We start from the raw sequence: 18,197 nt of genomic DNA on the forward strand, positions 1-18,197 counted from the left end.
ACTCGTTGCTCCCCCTTCCGTTGTTAAGAGAGGTTGCTAAGGGCTCTCTAGGCAGCGTGGACTCGTTGCTCCCCCTTCCGTTGTTAAGAGGGGTCGCTAAGGGCTCTCTGGGCAGCGTGGACTCGTTGCTCCCCCTTCCGTTGTTAAGAGAGGTTGCTAAGGGCTCTCTGGGCAGCGTGGACTCGTTGCTCCCACTTCCGTTGTTAAGAGAGATTGCTAAGGGCTCTCTGGGTAGCGTGGACTCGTTGCTCCCCCTTCCGTTGTTAAGAGAGGTTGCTAAGGGCTCTCTAGGCAGCGTGGACTCGTTGCTCCCCCTTCCGTTGTTAAGAAAGGTTGCTAAGGGCTCTCTGGGCAACGTTGGACTCGTTGCTCCCCCTTCCGTTGTTAAGAGAGTTGCTAAGGGCTCTCTAGGCAGCGTGGACTCGTTGCTCCCCCTTCCGTTGTTAAGAAAGGTTGCTAAGGGCTCTCTGGGTAGCGTGGACTCGTTGCTCCCCCTTCCGTTGTTAAGAGAGGTTGCTAAGGGCTCTCTGGGCAGCGTGGACTCGTTGCTCCCACTTCCGTTGTTAAGAGAGATTGCTAAGGGCTCTCTGGGCAGCGTGGACTCGTTGCTCCCCCTTCCGTTGTTAAGAGAGGTTGCTAAGGGCTCTCTGGGCAGCGTGGACTCGTTGCTCCCACTTCCGTTGTTAAGAGAGGTTGCTAAGGGCTCTCTGGGTAGCGTGGACTCGTTGCTCCCCCTTCCGTTGTTAAGAGAGGTTGCTAAGGGCTCTCTGGGCAGCGTGGACTCGTTGCTCCCCCTTCCGTTGTTAAGAGAGGTTGCTAAGGGCTCTCTGGGCAACGTTGGACTCGTTGCTCCCCCTTCCGTTGTTAAGAGAGTTGCTAAGGGCTCTCTAGGCAGCGTGGACTCGTTGCTCCCCCTTCCGTTGTTAAGAAAGGTTGCTAAGGGCTCTCTGGGCAACGTTGGACTCGTTGCTCCCCCTTCCGTTGTTAAGAGAGTTGCTAAGGGCTCTCTAGGCAGCGTGGACTCGTTGCTCCCCCTTCCGTTGTTAAGAAAGGTTGCTAAGGCTCTCTGACAGGAGTGCCTGGCGCGCTGTGGTCCATGGGGTCACAAAGAGTCGGACACGACTAAACAACAACAACAACGGGCCCTCTAGGCTTTCTGCTCCTTTCACCTAGTCTGGAGACGCCAGGTTTTGCATTTATGCAAAGGTGTGTCAAAATCAGAAAAGTAGAATGGTGTTTTATTTATTTATTATTTGCCTAACAGGATCATTCCAGGTCCCAGGCAAAGCTCTCTATACTCTGTAGATCATAGAATCCTAGAGTTGGAAGAGACCCCAAGGGCCATCGAGTCCAACCCCCTGCCAAGCAGGAAACACCATCAGAGCACTCCTGACATATGGTTGTCAAGCCTCTGCTTAAAGACCTCCAAAGTAGGAGACTCCACCACACTCCTTGGCAGCAAATTCCACTGTCAAACAGCTCTTACTGTCAGGAAGTTCTTCCTAATGTTTAGGTGGAATCTTCTTTCTTGTAGTTTGGATCCATTGCTCCGTGTCCGCTTCTCTGGAGCAGCAGAAAACAACCTTTCTCCCTCCTCTATGTGACATCCTTTTATATATTTATATTTATACGGTTTCCCTCTTCTGTGAATTCTTTGGTGCAAAACGAGGCTCGACTTCCTGTCAAAGTAGTCACCACATTCCAACCATTGATATGGTTTCTCCCTCCTGTCGCTTGTTTGATTGGAGCTCTGACTGAAGCTCTTGACAAATAGTTATATGGTTTCTCCCTAGCGTGAACTCTCTGATGCAAAATAAGACTTGACGACTTGTCAAAATAGTCTCCACATTCCAAGCACTTCAATGGTGTTTTCCACAGGTGAAATTTTTGATGGTTGCCAAGAGATTTTGATGGTTGCCACTCTCACCTGCTGCTCTGCCTGCTTCCTCTTCTCTGCCTGACTCAGGAGGAAACCTTCGGCCAGGGCCACCACCTGGGAACTGGTCTCCGCTCCACATTCCCTCACCCAGCTCTCCATCTCTGATGGAAGGACAGTCAGGAACTGTTGGAATTCTGCCTGGGTCAGAGGAATGTGCCACAGCATAGGCACCGGCAGATATTCCTGTCGACCTCCCCGCGTCTCCACTCTGCTGATAAGCAGGCGAGGTCTCGGTGATTCTTCTCAGATGTGTGAGAGGAACACACCGTTCTTCATCTCTCCCCTTTGGTGTCCCCCAGGGAGGGGAAAGAAGCAGACAGAAAACTATTTACATCCTTTATTTCTGTCTCTCATATCAGTACAGAGAAACATGTCTGCACTCGACAACAGCAAGAAGAAACTCCACCCATGTACTTCCAGTACGGGTCATATGACACACACACACTGAGCTAACATCCGGTGCTCAGTACAGAATGGACTGCCCCTTTGTTCCCATGGCAACAGTCACAAACATCCTGTTTGGCTTTCCAGCCACAAGCAGCTGACTGAGCTGCTGGAGCCTTTGCTTGCTGCAGCATTGGTGCTTTATGGTAACAGGAACTGCTCTGGATCACCAGGTCCAATATCTCACTCTTTGAGTGTTGCTCTGGTTTCAGCCACTGATGGCAGAGACTGTAAAGTCAGCTGCAGGCATCTCAGGGGCCCTCAGCCTCCCGGTAGCAGAATTGTCTGAACTGCTGGCGCTGGACTTCTGAGGTGAGGGTGTCCTTTTCATCCATTGAATCCTGCAAAGCCAAGACATTGTTCTGTTGTAAAACTGCTACACTGTCAGAGAGGAATAATGTTCCCCGAGCAAGGGTAGATGAGTCCAACTAGTAACCAGGGCTGGATTATAGTGATGCGATAGCCCTTCTAAAAGGATAGTTAATAAACAAAATGTGCAGGCCACTTTCTAAGCCAGCAGTTCTCAAAGTATTGGACCTCTACTGAGCCTCAGCATCCCTGCGTGTGGGCCTCTCAGCCTCATTGTTCCTCCTCCTCAGCTTGTGAGAAATGCTGCCAAGGAGTGTGGTGGAGTCTCCTTTGGAGGTCTTTAAGCAGAGGCTTGACAACCATATGTCAGGAGTGCTCTGATGGTGTTTCCTGCTTGGCAGGGGGTTGGACTCGATGGCCCTTGTGGTCTCTTCCAACTCTATGATTCTATGATTCTATGAAAGCTGGAAACCTGTGTTAATATGCTTAAAACTGCCCAGTGTGTTAGCCAGACTGCTTCTGTTACTTGCACTCCTGCCCCCATTCAACAGGTTTGTTTACTTTCAGACAGGTTGTCACCTGCATTTGATCATTTGCTTAAAAGACCGCTTGTCCGTTCTCAGGAGTGTTTTCCATTCCATCACAAAACACCCCCTCCCCCTCTGCATGTGTTGCATGTCTGAATGAGCACATGCAAGTGACCATTGCCTAACTAATGTCGGGGAGGAACCTTAAATGTAGTGTTATAAGAAAAATACAGTGGTACCTCTGGTTACAAACTTAATTCGTTCCAGAGGTACGATCTTAACCTGAAACCGTTCTTAACCTGAGGTGCCACTTTAGCTAACGGGGCCTTGCACCGCCGCCGCATGTTTTCTGTTCTCGTCCTGAGGTAAATTTCTTAACCCGAGGTACTACTTTTGAGTAAGCGGAGTCTGTAATCCGAGGTGTTTGTAACCCGAGGTACCACTGTACTGCTCCCTTTCCCTTATGGGGTATCTAAGAGCCCATATGGAGTCCTTACGTAGGTTCTCTATCGGTATGAGAAAATAACAGAGGCCAACCAGAGAATATTGAGAAGCAGAGCAGCTAGTAAGCATGATCTTTATTAAACTGTTGCAGCAGGGTCCCCCGCTCACCCCACGCAGGGAGGGAGTGGAGGAACCTAGAACAATGGTGTTCAAGCTCTTATATAGACATTTGAAAATTGCCTCCCCTGTAGCTCAAGACCACCCCCCCCCAAAACATCATACATACATCACTGGAGGTGCGGTCTAGCAGACAGCAGAAAACCTGTCTGCCAGGATACCTGATAATGGTCACTGATTGCTTTTACCTGGGCATCCTGGCCATTCTTTTGTGATGGTAAATAGTTCCTGAATCCAGGTCACAAGCTCGCCCTATTCATACACAGATATGCCCTTAAGACAGGATTTGTGAGCAAAGAGACAATGGGTAGGCTTTCCCAGTTCCTTCCTCCTTGCAGGGATACATTTGAGGTCAATTTGGGAGTCAGAAGGGTTTCAGGATTGCTCTCCTGTACTATATATGTAGTTTATATACTTATGTAGGTTTGCCTTGTAAATTTATGAACATGTGATTTATTATATGTGAGACCTTAGAAGTCCTATAACAGTAGGGAGCTTCTTGACTTTGCAGAGGGACAGAATCTGCTTCTTACTTGGGGGGTGTCCCCTGGATGGATCATTTGCACCCTCCCCCAAAATGCACAATATGGGGGGGTTGACTTACCAAATCTCTGAGGGCCCCTTGATGGGATCTTGGGAGAGACAGAGGCCACCTTCCCACCTCCCACCCCCCAAGTCCAAAGCCAGGCAGGAAGGATTTTGGAGGGGGGGAATGCATTGCCCTGGAGGACTCCACCCCCTTCCCTTCCTCTCTAGGAGACCAGTTCAGTTCCCCTTAACCCTTAGAAAGCTATGCAGGAAGACTGCCTGTAGCTCAGCAGCAGCTGGAAGGGAAAGTCCTTCCCATTCAGAACCTCCAGGGTTCAATCCTTGGCGTTGCCTGTTGAGAAAACCAGGCAGAAAGGGAAGGCCAAGGAGCAGGATCAGCTCCCTCTGTGCCTCTCAAAGGGGGTGGATCATGCTCTGACCCACGCAGGGGAGCTTTGGGCACACGCCAAATACATCTAAAGTGCATTTTTACCCGGGAAGCGTAGTTTCTGGAGGGTGTCGGGAGTTGTGCCTGTGAGGGGTAAACTACAGTTCCCATATTTTGGATGTGTGTGTGTGGGGGATATGTGCTTTAAATGCAGGGTGTGCTCATAGTCCGAGTGACAACCCAGGTTCTCATGCTTCAGATTTCTTGTCCCAAAGGGCTGGGCTTCTTCTAATAACTGATCAGGTTGAATTGAGAGGAAGTCAATCACATTTTAGTGCCATTGACATAAATGGGGCAAATTAATCTTGACTTACCAATACCAGTGTATCAGTGGCATCAGCAGCTGGGTTTTGTGTGAGTATGGATTAGACCCTGACCCGTCACTTTATCTGTCCAAGGGTCCTTTATCTTTTACGTTTACCTTATCACCATACCATTGTGTCCCCATATGTGCTCTTCTGTATTTTACAACCCTTCTGCCCCAAACCATGTGTATACATAATAGGGTTGCCATATGTCTGGAATTTTCCGGACATAGCTGGAATACGACTGTCGGAACGGTGTACGGGCGGAAATTGCTCAAATGTCCAGGAAAATCTAGCAATCCATGTCAGAAGTCTAGATTTTGGTGAATTTCCTTAAAAATAGCTCCAAAACATCACACACACACACACACACACACACACGAGAGTGTCAAACCTTGGTTCCCGAACACCTCATTTTGGAATGTTTTGGATTTCAGTGGCGCTGCAGCATGTCTAAATACAGTGGAACCTCAGTTGTCAAACACTTCGGAACCCGAACAATTCGGAACCCGAACGCCAACAACCCAGAAGTGAATGCTTCCGTTTCTGAATGCGCCTCGGAAGTCGAACGGCTTCCAAGGCACGTTTCTCCATTTTTAAAAAGGAATTTGCTGACCGGCAATTGCGACTCGGTTGTCAAACGGTTCAGAAGTCTAACGGTCTTCTGGAACGGATTGCGTTCGACAATCAAGGTTCCACTGTAATTTTATTTATTCCTCTGGATTCTAAGGTTTAAAATGAACTGAGCTGGATTCTAACAGCTGTAGGGACATTTGTGGGGTTGGGATTGGGGAGAGAGAAGCGAGTAAAACCCTCCAAACACTCAAAAAGTCAACTCCCTTTGTCCAGCAGGTGAGAACTTTCTTGTTCCAACACTTTGCGGAACTGACTGCTTTGAATGAAAGGGCTGCTGCTGTGCTGTTCTTGCTGTCATTATTTTTTATGGTTTAACAATTGTTTTAAAGAAAAGATGGTTCTTTTCTGTTTTAGCCGTTCTTGTTCTTATCCACAAACTGCTTTGAGTCCCATAAGGGGAAAAGGCAGGGTATCAATAAATAGAAGGATAACACAGTACTGCATAGTCTTTCATGGATTATCAAAAATGATTCATCTGACCAAGTGGACTACAACTCCAAAACAGCTTGTGCCTCCACTAGAATTTAACCCTGATCTCCCAGGTCCCAGTCCATTAAATATCTCTCTATTTTATTTCACTCTCTGGAAATAAGACATAGGAGTAAATAAGCTGGGTCCTGGGGGAATTCCTTTCCCATAGTCCTAGAATTGGATGGGTACTTTGTTAAAAGTGCTGCAACTAGCCTATTCAGCCTGCAGTTCTGGACACAATTATCTGTAGATTACATTGAATTCAGTGAGGATTCGTTCTGAGAAATGTACAGCTATCATGACACAAACCATCTCTACAAATCGTGACCTGGGATGGGTCCTGGAAGTTTAGGGTAAATGTACACTAAATGTGTGTTGCCAGCAATGTTTAATTACTAGCAAATAATAATAATAATAATAATAATAATAATAATAATAATAATACTTTTTATTATTTATAGCTCGTCCATCTGATTGGGTTGCCCCAGCCACTCTGGGTGGCTTCCAACATATTTTAAAGCATAATAAAACGTTACACATTTAAAAGCTTCCCTATACAGCACTGTATCTTTCCAATCAAAAGAAAGAATGGAGATCTCCAGGGTCAATATTAGCGTTCTCCAAAGAAAAACTCAAGAAACAGGAAAAATACAGGAAACAGGAAAGATAACCATTCTGTCATTTCTAACCAGGGGCATCTCCTTTCAACTTCAAACTTAGAAATATGAACAGAATAGTAAACCTAGAGGGACTTGTAGGAAACAATGGTACAATGAAATAAAGGCATTATGAACCTCACTCATGAAGGGAGACCCTCCCTTCCCCGTAAGGATACATTGGCCCAAAATAGTACAGTGGTACCTCAGGTTAAGAACTTAATTCGTTCTGGAGGTCCATTCTTAACCTGAAACTGTTCTTAACTTGAGGTACCACTTTAGCGAATGGGGCCTCCCGCTGCTGCCGTGCCACCGGGGCACGATTTCTGTTCTCATCCTGAAGCAAAGTTCTTAACCCGAAGTACTATTTCTGGGTTAGCGGAGTCTGTAACCTGAAGCGTCTGCAACCTAAAGCGTCTGTAACCCGAGGTACCACTGTACTTAAATCCCAGATTTTCATTGGTTGGGTAGCTCAAAGCTCCAATGGAATACCCTTCTTCATGCCTTGCTGGAAATGGACGAAAAGAAGGACTGAGAGAGATGCTGTAGCCTTGCTGGTAGAGGTTATTTGTGGGGAGAGCAGAACTCATCACCAAAGGTACAGAGATATATGTGAGAGCTGGACACACCTGTGCATTCAGATGGACACCATGCAACACAGCCCTGTCTGGACCTATGACTTGCCAGCATTTATTCCTTTCATAGTTTGATTCCATCATGCTTTGCTTGATGGGAAGTGAGAGAGGCCCTCTGACTGAAGCTCCGTCCACATTCCAAGCACCGATACGGCTTCTCTCCGTTATGAATTCTTTGATGAGCCGTGAGATGGTAGCTCCGGCTGAAGCGCTTTCCGCATTCCAAGCACTGAAACGGTCTCTCCCCTGTGTGAAGCGTTTGATGGGAAGTGAGAATTTGCTTTAACCTGAAGCTCTTCCCACATTCCAAGCACTGATACGGCTTTTCCCCCGAGTGAAGCGTCTGGTGGGAAGCGAGAGTTTGCTTCAACCTGAAGCTCTTTCCACATTCCAAGCATGGATATGGTTTTTCCCCTGTGTGAAGCGTTTGATGGGAAGTGAGATTTACCTTTAAACTGAAGCTCTTCCCACATTCCAAGCACTGATAGGGTTTCTCCCCTGTATGAATTCTTCGATGGAAAGTGAGACGGTCGTTCCGAGAGAAGCTCTTTCCGCAATCCAAGCACTGAAATGGCTTTTCCCCTGTGTGAAGTGTCTGATGGGAAGTGAGATTATGCTTTAAATTGAAGCTCTTTCCACATTCCAAGCACTGATATGGTTTCTCCCCTGTATGAATCCTTTGATGTGTAGTCAGGCTGTCACTCATACTGAAGCTCTTCCCACATTCCAAACATGGATATGGCCTCTCCCCTGTATGAATTCTTTGATGGGAAGCGAGACGGTTGTTTCGACTTAAGCACTTTCCGCATTCCAAGCACTGATAAGGTTTTACCCCTGTGTGAAATGTTTGGTGTTTAAGGAAGTCTGTGCTTCTTTTAAAGCTCTTACCACAGTCGAAGCATTGATACGGTTTCTCTTCTGAATGAATTATTTCATGCCTAGTGAGATTTGACTTCCTGCTAAAGTTTTTTCCACATTCCAAGCACTGATACTGTTTCTTCCCACCATCAGTTTTTTGTTGGGACCTCTGGCTGAATCTCTCTCCACTCTCCAAATTTACATTCTGCTCCCTCACTGCGTAGACATTATCGTGGTCTCCTTTATTCTTGGTTTCCAATTCATCACCTTCTGCAATGAAGACAGAAACTGATTAGAGCCTTAGGATGAAACTGGGTTCCAAATTATTGAGCAATGCCAAGGAACAGTTGTAAAAATGGAAGAACTGAAGGGACTTTGATGTGAGGCAGATCTTTCTGGCAGGGGTCCTAAGGTGGACTGAGAGGCTGTGAGCCCCAGAGCTATGACTTCCTAGTGCGGAGATGAAAATATGTGACTCCCCACAACCAGCTGGCTGCTTAAAATGCACTCCTGACTGCTCCTTCGCAAGTAAGGCTCCTGGCAGGACCCTTCCAGGGGGGAGGAAGAGGGAGATAGTATAGATTTGCAACAGGGGTTTGAGGGAGGTAGCAGCTCAGAGGCAGATGAGGGGAAAAGCTGGGAAATCATGGGATAGCTGGAACAACTACCAGCTGACATGTTGTCATTAGAAAGCATTCCAGACCCACCATCTCCCAGAACCCGGCGAGCCTTAAAAGTAGGAGAGCAAAGAGCTCAAAGACAGAGGGCGCTTAGCAGCACCCGTAGAAGTGATGAATGAGGAAGTGGGAGAGACGGGGGTGGAGATTCACTCAGGACAACACCATTATCTAAGAGTCTGGGTTCTATAGCCTCTCTCTGTAAAGACTGAAATAAAAAAGGACGATTTTTTTTGCTCCCCCCCTTTTTCTAAGCCGCTAAGCCGCTAATAGCCTTTTAGCCGCTAAGCCTTTAATAGCCGCTAAACCGCTAATAGCGCGAATCCGCTAATAGGGTTGCTTCGCAAGACGAAAAAACCGCTAGACGAAGAGACTCGCGGAACGGATTATTTTCGTCTTGCAAGGCACCACTGTAAATGTGAAAGGATTTTCCACACTGATCAGCTGATTGGCGCTGAAAGCTGGCCTTCAAGGGGGGTTTGAATTCCCCCCTTCCTAATTGCCACCTGATGTCATAATGTCATCAGAAGATTGATAGACAGATATGAATGATCACCTGTCAAAGTTGGCTTATGCATAGAGCAGGGAACTATCCGCCTCACCAGCCAGATCCAGTTCCCCTTGCTCATCTAATGGATCTTGTGCTGGCATTCAATGTGCTGGCATGGAACGTTGGAGGGATGCTGTCAGCCAGAGGAGACAACACTGGGCAAGACTGACCAATGGTTAGAGCAGTCAAAACCACTTTGCTAATTGTTTAGAAGGGGGAAACTGGAGGAATCATATTTGGAGACAAAACAATATACCATCTTCCATTTGAGGTTAACTGCAGAGGCGTTAGAATACCAGATGCCGTAGGTGCTGCTTCTGAATTCCAGCACAATGTTGTAGGTTCATCATACGTATAAACACCTGAATTTCACAAGATAGATAAAACAGCCTTACTGAGAGAGGCCATGATCCCACAGGTCTCCTCCATGACTTCCTTATGCAGAGCTCTCTGGTCAGGATCCAGCAGCACCCACTCCTCATCTGTGAAATGCACAGCCACTTCCTCAAAGGATGCTGAACCCTAAAATAAAAAGGAAATATTTCCACCTTGGAGATGGCTCACCAGAGACAGCTCATTACCAGGTTGTCCATTGTCTATAAACTGTTGTGTTGCTTTAATGCATAATTTTTTTTGTACAATTTACCGTATTTTTCGCCCTATAGGACATACCTTTTCCCCTCCAAAAATGAAGGGGAAATGTGGGTGCGTCTTATGGGGCGAATGCAGGCTTTCGCTGAAGCCTGGAGAGTGAGGGGGGTCAGTGCGCACGGACCCCTCTCGCTCTCCAGGCTTCAGGAAGCTATCCGCAAGCAGTGGGAGAGCTGCGCGAAGTCACACAGCTCTCCCACCGCTTTGCGGAGAGCTGCCTGTTCTGGGGGCTGGGGTCAGGGGAAGCTCGGGCTCCCCCCCCTTATTCCCCCCCCAAACTAGGTCCGTCCTATGGGCCCATGCGCCCTATGGGACGAAAAATACGGTAATTATGGGTGTTTATTTTAATGTTTCAATGGAATTGTTTCATTTCTGTAACTGCTTTTTCTACTGTCAGCTGTTTAGAAGTTTACCTTAGCATTAAGTGTTATTTAAATTCATACGTAGCACTGCTACTACTAAGAAACAATTCTGGCTGCATCTAAAAGGATAGTTAAGGCGAGGTAAAGGTAAAGGTAAAGGGACCCCTGACCGTTAGCTCCAGTTGTGGATGACTCTGGGGTTGTGGCGCTCATCTCGCTTTACTGGCTGAAGGAGCTGGTATACAGCTTCCGGGTCATGTGGCCAGCATGACTAAGCCGCTTCTGGTGAACCAGAGCAGCGCACGGAAACGCCGTTTACCTTCCCGCCAGAGCGGTACCTATTTATCTATTTGCACTTTTCTGTGCTTTTGAACTGCTAGGTTGGCAGGAGCAGGGACCGAGCAACAGGAGCTCACCCCGTCGCAGGGATTTGAACCGCCGACCTTCTGATCGGCAAGCTACAGCGCCTTCTGATTAGACCACAGCGCCACCCGCGTGGTAGCTGTTCCTCATTCTCAGGATTTAAAGTTTCCTTGACTGGCCTTCAAAGCTTTCGTTCAGCTCACATTTCAGAGAAGGAAAGTGAAAGAAAATTGATTCTGGCTCAGAGAGGAGAGGACAGAGGCCATCTGGCTGCCCCCAGCCTCTCCCCCCCCCCACTGATTTGCCCCACTACCTGATCTGGTACCACAGAAGCTGATTCCCCTCCTTTGTGAAGAGAATATGGCTGAAGAGATCTTCCCAGCATCATCCCATCACCTGTGAAAGACAAGTTGATGGAAAGCTTGTCTCAGAGGTTAAGCATTGCATGTCTAACTACAAACAGGCTTTAGAAATAGTCTCATCTGTTGAGTTTTTTATTCCAATTTTATATTTCAGGAATGTGGAAATGCGTTTCTCCCTCTTTGGGCTTTTGTCCGCAACTCAACTTGCATGTCCCCACATTTGAAAACAGGGAAATGTTGTTTTGAGCTACGGAAAAGGCTAGAGAGAAGTACCTTCTGCTCTAAACACTAAAGGAGCCCATGGAAGTGTTTTGCAATTAAACACGGAAGGCAAACTGGGATAGATTTCTGCAATGCTTACCCAGTGGGTGCTTTCTGGTGTCTGGTGGAGTCCTCTCATTATCGGAGAAATCATTGCTCATCTCTGCAAACAGAACCTTCCCCTGGAACGGCAATAAAAATTCAAAACATGGAATGGGGAGAAAAATTAGAAAAGGCATTACAAGAAGCAGAAACCTTAAGGGTTACTGTATATCCTTGGAAGCTTTCAAAAAATGTTGCAATTAGTAGCAAATTTTGAGGTACCCTCAATCACATTTGAAGTTCTTGCTGCTTTCTAGATTGGAGCACTCACCTGCCAGTTTTTCTGCTTCTTCTCCTCTGCCTGGCTCAGGAGGAAACCTTCCACCAGGGCCACCGCCTGGGAGCTGGTCTCTGCCCCACACTCCCTCACCCAGCTCTCCATCTCTGATGGAAGGACAGCCAGGAACTGCTCCAAGATCACCAGGTCCAGGATCTCCTTCTTTGTGTGTTGATTTGGCTTTAGCCACTGATGGCAAAGATGGTGGAGTTGCCTGCAAACCTCCCGAGGGCCTTTGGCCTCCTGGTAAAGGAAATGCCTGAAACACTGGGGCTGAACGTACGAGATGAGGGTGTCCTTAGTCCCTGTGTTCTCCCAGAATCCTCTGCTGCTTCCAGTCTCGATGGCATCCCGGCCCCTTCCTGCTTCAAGTCCTCTGGAATCTTCCTCCTCCATCGGTACTCCCAGGAAGTCTCCAAGAGGTTGACAGGAACTCCTTTGCTCCTCTGCCAATTTCTGTCTGTCCTAATGAGAGGTGCTAGCAAGTCCTAGAAGGCCAAGACATTGTTCTTCTGTAAAATTGCTTCATTGTCAGAATAGGAAGAATGTTCCCTGAGCAAAGGTGGGTGGGTCTCAATAGTTAAAAATAGGTAAAGAACCCCTGGAGGGTTAAGGCCTCGGTCCAGTATATCTGAAGGAGCGTCTCCACCCCCATTGTTCTGCCCAGACACTGAGGTCCAGCGCCGAGGGCCTTCTGGCAGTTCTTCCCTCACTGCGACAAGCCAAGTCACAGGGAACCAGGCAGAGGGCCTTCTTGGTAGTGGCACCCGCCCTGTGGAATGCCCACCAGATGTCAAAAAGAACAATAACTACCAGACTTTTAGAAGACATCTGAAGGCAGCCCTGTTTAGGGAAGCTTTTAATGTTTGATGCATTACTGTATTTTAATATTTTGTTGGAAGCCGCCCAGAGTGGCTGGGGAAGCCCAGCCAGATGGGCGGAGTATAAATTATTATTATTATTATTATTATTATTATTATTATTATTATTTCCAGTCAAATTCGACTATGGGGTTGTGGTGCTCATCTCCACTTTCAGGCTGAGGGAGCTGGCGTTTAAACATAGACAGCTTTCTGGATCATGTGGCCAGCGTGACTAAACCGCTTCTGGCACAACGGGACACCGTGACGGAAACCAGAGCGCATGGAAACGCCGCTTAACCTTCCCGCCAGAGCGGTACCTATTTATCTACTTGCACTGCTGTGCTTTTGAACTGCTATGTTGGCAGGAGCTGGGACAGAGCAATGGGAACTCACCCCGTCACGAGGATTTGAGCTGCCCAAGAGGCTCAGTGGTTTAGACCACAGTGCCTCCCGCATCCCTAACCAGGGCCTGATTATACTGATGCAGTAGCCCTCCTGGAAAGTTATGAAGGCAAATTATACAAGCCGCCTTCTAAGCCAGCAGTTCTCAAACTATGGGCCATGGACCACTACTGAGCCCCAGCATTCTTCCATTTGAGACTTGCAGGCTCTTCCTCAGCCTGTGAGACGATCTCACTTGAGAACTGAAACAGAACTGAAACATCAGAGGTTCCTCCCTGCCTCCCTGTGTATTGAAATTATGAAGGAAGCCGCAGCTGCATTTGGAAACTAGCTAACACTTAGGATTCCTTTGGGGTCCTAAAGAGCTGCAGTCTCCTTCTCCTCCTCCTCCTCCTCTCATATAGTGCACATTTCATCCTAGAAACAAGAATGCCAATTTCCTGCTGGCCTGAGATCAGGAAGAAGCTGCTTTCTGCAAGCACCTTTATGGAGTAATTTGTGGGTGGGTGCTAAATAACTCCTTACCCCTGATACCTCTTGGAACTCAGCCTATGCTAAGAATGAAGGACCAGGTGTGCAGCCTGGGAGTCATTTTGGACTCACAGCTGTCCATGGAGGTGCAGGTCAATTCTGTATCCAGGGCAGCTGTCTACCAGCTCCACCTGGTATGCAGGCTGAGACCCTACCTGCCCGCAGACTGTCTGGCCAGAGTGGTGCAGGCTCTAGTTATCTTCCGCTTGGACTACTGCAATGCGCTCTACGTGGGGGCTACCTTTGAAGGTGACCCGGAAACTACAACTAATCCAGAATGCAGCAGCTATACTGGTGACTGGGGGCGACCACATAACACCAGTCTTGAAAGACTTACATTGGCTCCCAGTACGTTTCCGAGCACAATTCAAAGTGTTGGTGTTGACCTTTAAAGCCCTAAACGGCCTCGGCCCAGTATACCTGAAGGAGTGTCTCCACCCCCATCGTTCAGCCCGGACACTGAGATCCAGCGCCGAGGGCCTTCTGGCGGTTCCCTCGCTGCAAGAAGCCAAGTTACAGGGAACCAGGCAGAGGGCCTTCTCGGTAGTGGCGCCCGCCCTGTGGAACGCCCTCCCACCAGATGTCAAAGAGATAAACAACTGCCTGACATTTAGAAGACGACATCTGAAGGCAGCCCTGTTCAGGGAAGTTTTTAATCTGTGAAATAGGATTGTCTGCATGGCAACGAACTAATAATAATAATAATAATAATAATAATAATAATAATAATAATAATTTATTATTTGTACCCCGCCCATCTTTGTTGGAAGCCGCCCAGAGTGGCTGGGGAAATCCAGTCAGATGGGCGGGGTACAAATAAATTATTATTATTATTATTATTATTATTATTATTATTATTATTATTACTACTATTATTTAAGGTTCGTTGCCATGCAGACAATCCTATTTCCCAGATCCTGGAAGCAGAAGCAAAGGAACCGTCTGTCTTGGATCTGGTCCTCACCAACAGGGAATGCAACTGAAAATGCATTCTGCTTAGCTCAGCTAAATGTTTCGGACCTGCTTTGCAGCCTCTCCCAACGTTTCAAAATTTGGCTTTGCAGGGCGGGAACCTGCGCTCCCTGATTGGAGGGCTTGGGGGTCCCCTGGGTGGATCAGCTGCACCCTCCCCCCAAATGCACAAAATAGAGTGGGGGGTCGACTTACCAAATCCCAGATGATCTCCCACCTTCAAGTCCAAAACCAGGCAGGACTATGGAGTGGGGGCATGTATTGCCCTGGAGGACTCCGCTCCCTTCCCTTCTCTCCGAGTTCCTTCCTCTCTAGGAAGCCAGTTCAGTTCTCCTTAACCCTTAGAAAGCCACGCAGCTGGCGTTGTTTACTAGACCCAATAGGGGGCGCTGTTGATTTTTTCCCCTAGGATTGTTTTGTTATTTTGAGAGTTTCGGGGAAGTTTTTTTCCCCTTCCCAAAGTAGTTTTTGGCGGTTTAGGGGCTGGGTGACCTTTTTTCAGCACAGGGACGGTGACCACCTGCCAGAAATCTTCTTTAGATGCAGCAAACGCCAGCAAAGTTACTGCGCCCTTTGAAGCAACGCTACATCCTTATACAAACTTCCAATACATTTCCCTTTTTTTAATTTCATAATAAAAAAATTCCTTCCAGTAGCACCTTAAAGACCAACTAAGTTAGTTCTTGGTATGAGCTTTCGTGTGCATGCACACTTCTTCAGATACACATGTGATTTCATGTGATTGTTTTGAGAATTGTGCTGGAGCACAGATCTACACCAGTCTTGCTTTCAGATGACAAATGTCTCCTTGCGCTCCAAAAATATATTCTTCCAACAGTTCACTTCCCAGTGAAAAATACCGTTTGAAAGATGATTAGATCTAGAGGTAGTCAAATTTTGGTCTCTTTGGCATCAGTGGGATAAATTAATCTGGACTTCGTCTCTCTGTGTGAATAAACACTGTGAACAACATAATTATCACCATATGTACTTTTCTGTATTTCATTCCTTTATTCAACCGACAACCCTTCTGCCCCAAAACTTGAGTATACATATAACTGAGGGTAGCATTTCACACCTCTGTCGTATATAGGCCACAAAAGCTTCTGCCAGAATAAATTGGTTGGTCTTTTAAGGCACCATGGGATTGTTTTTAAGTCCCATGGATTTAAATGGAGCTACAGCATGACAAAAATACTTTATTTTTCTGCTTGGTTCTAAGGGTTAAAATGAACTGAACTGGATTCTAAGAGTGGAAGGGATATAGGTGTGGGGACAGAGAATACGGCAGGGTCCTCCAAACCCTCAAAAGTCAACAAGATGTGTCTTGTCTCTTCCTCATCCTCCTCTTTTGCCCTCTACACCCTGGGTTATCTTTTCATATTCCTGACTAGCTTCCCCCAAGTGCTGGCACGGTCGATTAAATGGGAATTAAATGATTTGAACGACATGTGGGGTTGTGGCTCAACCGTTTCCTTGAAGGCCACACTTTCAGAAAGCATGTTTGCTCTTTGAGCAGCCTTCTTCTCCTTTCTCTGATCTACCATGAGTCCTCTGAAAGTGTGGGGGGAGGCTAGGGAGCTGGAATTGGAAGACCATGGAAAGGGTCTTAGGGGGCTGGGCTGGGGTGAATCTGGGACTGAATGGGAATCTGGCACAGAGGATGGACTCCCCAGACTGGGAGAGGGGGACATGGATCCTGGGGACGGGCCTCGCAGGCATTCATAAGAGTGGATTTTAAGAGCAAAAGGGAAAGAGGTGTGGGAATATGGAGAAGGTAGGGTCCTCCTAATAAATAACATTATTATTATTAACTTGCAATCATTTTTAATGATTTTTATATATGTTGGAAGCCACCCAGGGTGGCTGGGACAGTCCAGTCAGATGGGTAGGGTACAAATAATAAAATTATTATTAACCACCATCAAAAGTCAGTAAGATGTACCCGTCTTCTCCCTCCCAGCTTGGAGTCTCCCATTTCAGCAGGAGACAAACCAAATCAACAGCATTTCCCTCCAAACTCTCATTTCTGTACCTCTGACTTCCCCATTACCCTTCTTCAACCTTCCTTCTTCTCTTTTGCACTCTATATCCTGGACATAGCCGGAATACTGCAGTTGGAAGCAGTGTCTGGGCAAAAATTGCGGAGAGAAGAAAAAAAAAGTCCGGGAAAATCTGAATGTCAGCAGTGTTGTTGAGGGTTATTTTCCTTAAAAATAGCTCAAAAACTTTGGCCAAAAAGGAAAAAAAAAAGAGCTCAACAATTTTTGTGTCCGGATTTTCACTTTTTGAAATATGACCACCCTATTTTATATTGTTTGCTAGCTTCCCCCAGTTGCTAGTGCAGCCCATTAAATGAGGAGCCCCTCGTGTGAACAAGTGTGGCTCAGCTCTTAGAATCATAGAATCATAGAATCCTAGAGTTGGAAGAGACCACAAGGGCCATCGAGTCCAACCCCCTGCCAAGCAGGAAACACCATCAGAGCACTCCTGACATATGGTTGTCAAGCCTCTGCTTAAAGACCACCAAAGGAGGAGACTCCACCACACTCCTTGGCAGCAAATTCCACTGTCGAACAGCTCTTACTGTCAGGAAGTTCTTCCTAATGTTTAGGTGGAATCTTCTTTCTTGTAGTTTGGATCCATTGCTCCGTGTCCGCTTCTCCGGAGCAGCAGAAAACAACCTTTCTCCCTCCTCTATGTGACATCCTTTTATATATTTGAACATGGCTAAAAGGCTACACTTCCACAGAGCCCAGAAACATGTTTGCTCCCTCAGCAGCTTCCCTTGCCTTCCCTGACCTGCCATAACTCCCAGGAAGATGTAAATTATGTGGTTAGAACTGCCAGCCTCACTCTTCAAAAAGAAAGAACAAGAAGCATGTCAAGTGTTCGATCAACATCTTATTTACATCCAGCTGTGAACTGCTATGCGTTGTCATGAACCAGCTGTTTGTAACCTGTAAACCCGTTGGGAGTGCTAGTGATTTAGTCAAGAAAGCTTTCAAAAGCTCAGCTGGGAGTGTCAGAGAAGAACCAGGACAAGACTTGATCATTGTGAGTAAGTACCACACTATAGTTTTCATTTGCAAAACAAATGTTTTACTCATACTATTTAGGAGGGCGTAAGGGATTGGGAAGACTTAAGGGGGAGATACCCTTCTCTTTGTTGGTGGTTCATTATAAAATATTATATGTCTACTATATATTCTATATTATATAATAAGCAATCATTTCTCACCAGGGTCATGTACTTTCAACTTCAAACTTAGCAAAGTGAACAGAATAGCAAACAGACAGGAACTTGTAGGAAATAAAGAATAGTACACAGAAATAAAGGTGTTATAACTTTCACTCATCCAGGGCAACCCCCCTCCCCTTCGCTTTAAGGATTCATTGGCTCAAAATAGTACTTAAATCATTGGCTCAGAAGAGTACTTAAATCCC

At 46.8% G+C, this 18,197-nt stretch overlaps 2 protein-coding genes across 5 annotated transcripts in view; both read right to left on the bottom strand.

Annotated features, from left to right (window-relative positions):
* The window catches only part of LOC309527335 (uncharacterized protein), a 47,735-nt gene extending 44,884 nt beyond the window's left edge, over positions 1 to 2,851 (bottom strand). For 2 of the 3 annotated variants that reach the window (XM_082214105.1, XM_082214106.1), the window contains exon 1: positions 1,928 to 2,535. In XM_082214105.1, the coding sequence (XP_082070231.1) occupies positions 1,928 to 2,104 (177 nt within the window). In that variant the 5' untranslated portion in view covers positions 2,105 to 2,535. The other variant, XM_082214107.1, reaches the window with a different exon arrangement.
* A 3,807-nt stretch (positions 2,852 to 6,658) lies between these two features.
* Positions 6,659 to 15,174, bottom strand: LOC309527346 (uncharacterized protein). Of its 2 annotated transcripts, none has more exons than XM_082214128.1 (6): positions 14,946 to 15,174; positions 11,977 to 12,470; positions 11,704 to 11,785; positions 11,306 to 11,376; positions 10,000 to 10,126; positions 6,659 to 8,647 (listed from the first exon to the last, which is right to left on the bottom strand). In XM_082214128.1, the coding sequence occupies exons 2-6, from the start codon at positions 12,376 to 12,378 to the stop codon at positions 7,584 to 7,586; spliced, it is 1,746 nt and encodes a 581-aa protein (XP_082070254.1). In that variant the 5' UTR covers positions 12,379 to 12,470; positions 14,946 to 15,174; the 3' UTR covers positions 6,659 to 7,583. The 2 variants fall into 2 exon arrangements, with proteins under 2 accessions (XP_082070254.1, XP_082070253.1); XM_082214127.1 differs by having other exon boundaries at positions 11,294 to 11,376; positions 14,946 to 15,170.
* Between the last annotated feature and the right edge of the window lie 3,023 nt (positions 15,175 to 18,197).

Source organism: Podarcis vaucheri (genome assembly GCF_965113315.1).
Source record: "Podarcis vaucheri genome assembly, chromosome: 2".
NCBI classification, from domain to species: domain Eukaryota; kingdom Metazoa; phylum Chordata; class Lepidosauria; order Squamata; family Lacertidae; genus Podarcis; species Podarcis vaucheri.

Excerpts from the sequence above, each read along its gene's own strand:
- LOC309527346 (XM_082214127.1), bottom strand. The coding sequence starts at position 12,378 with ATGGAGGAGGAAGATTCCAGAGGACTTGAAGCAGGAAGGGGCCGGGAT. Across the intron at positions 11,377-11,703 it reads CACCAGAAAGCACCCACTGG|GTGATGGGATGATGCTGGGA; the intron begins GTAAGCATTGCA and ends TGTCTTTCACAG. Across the intron at positions 10,127-11,293 it reads CTTCTGTGGTACCAGATCAG|GGTTCAGCATCCTTTGAGGA; the intron begins GTAGTGGGGCAA and ends TTTTTATTTTAG.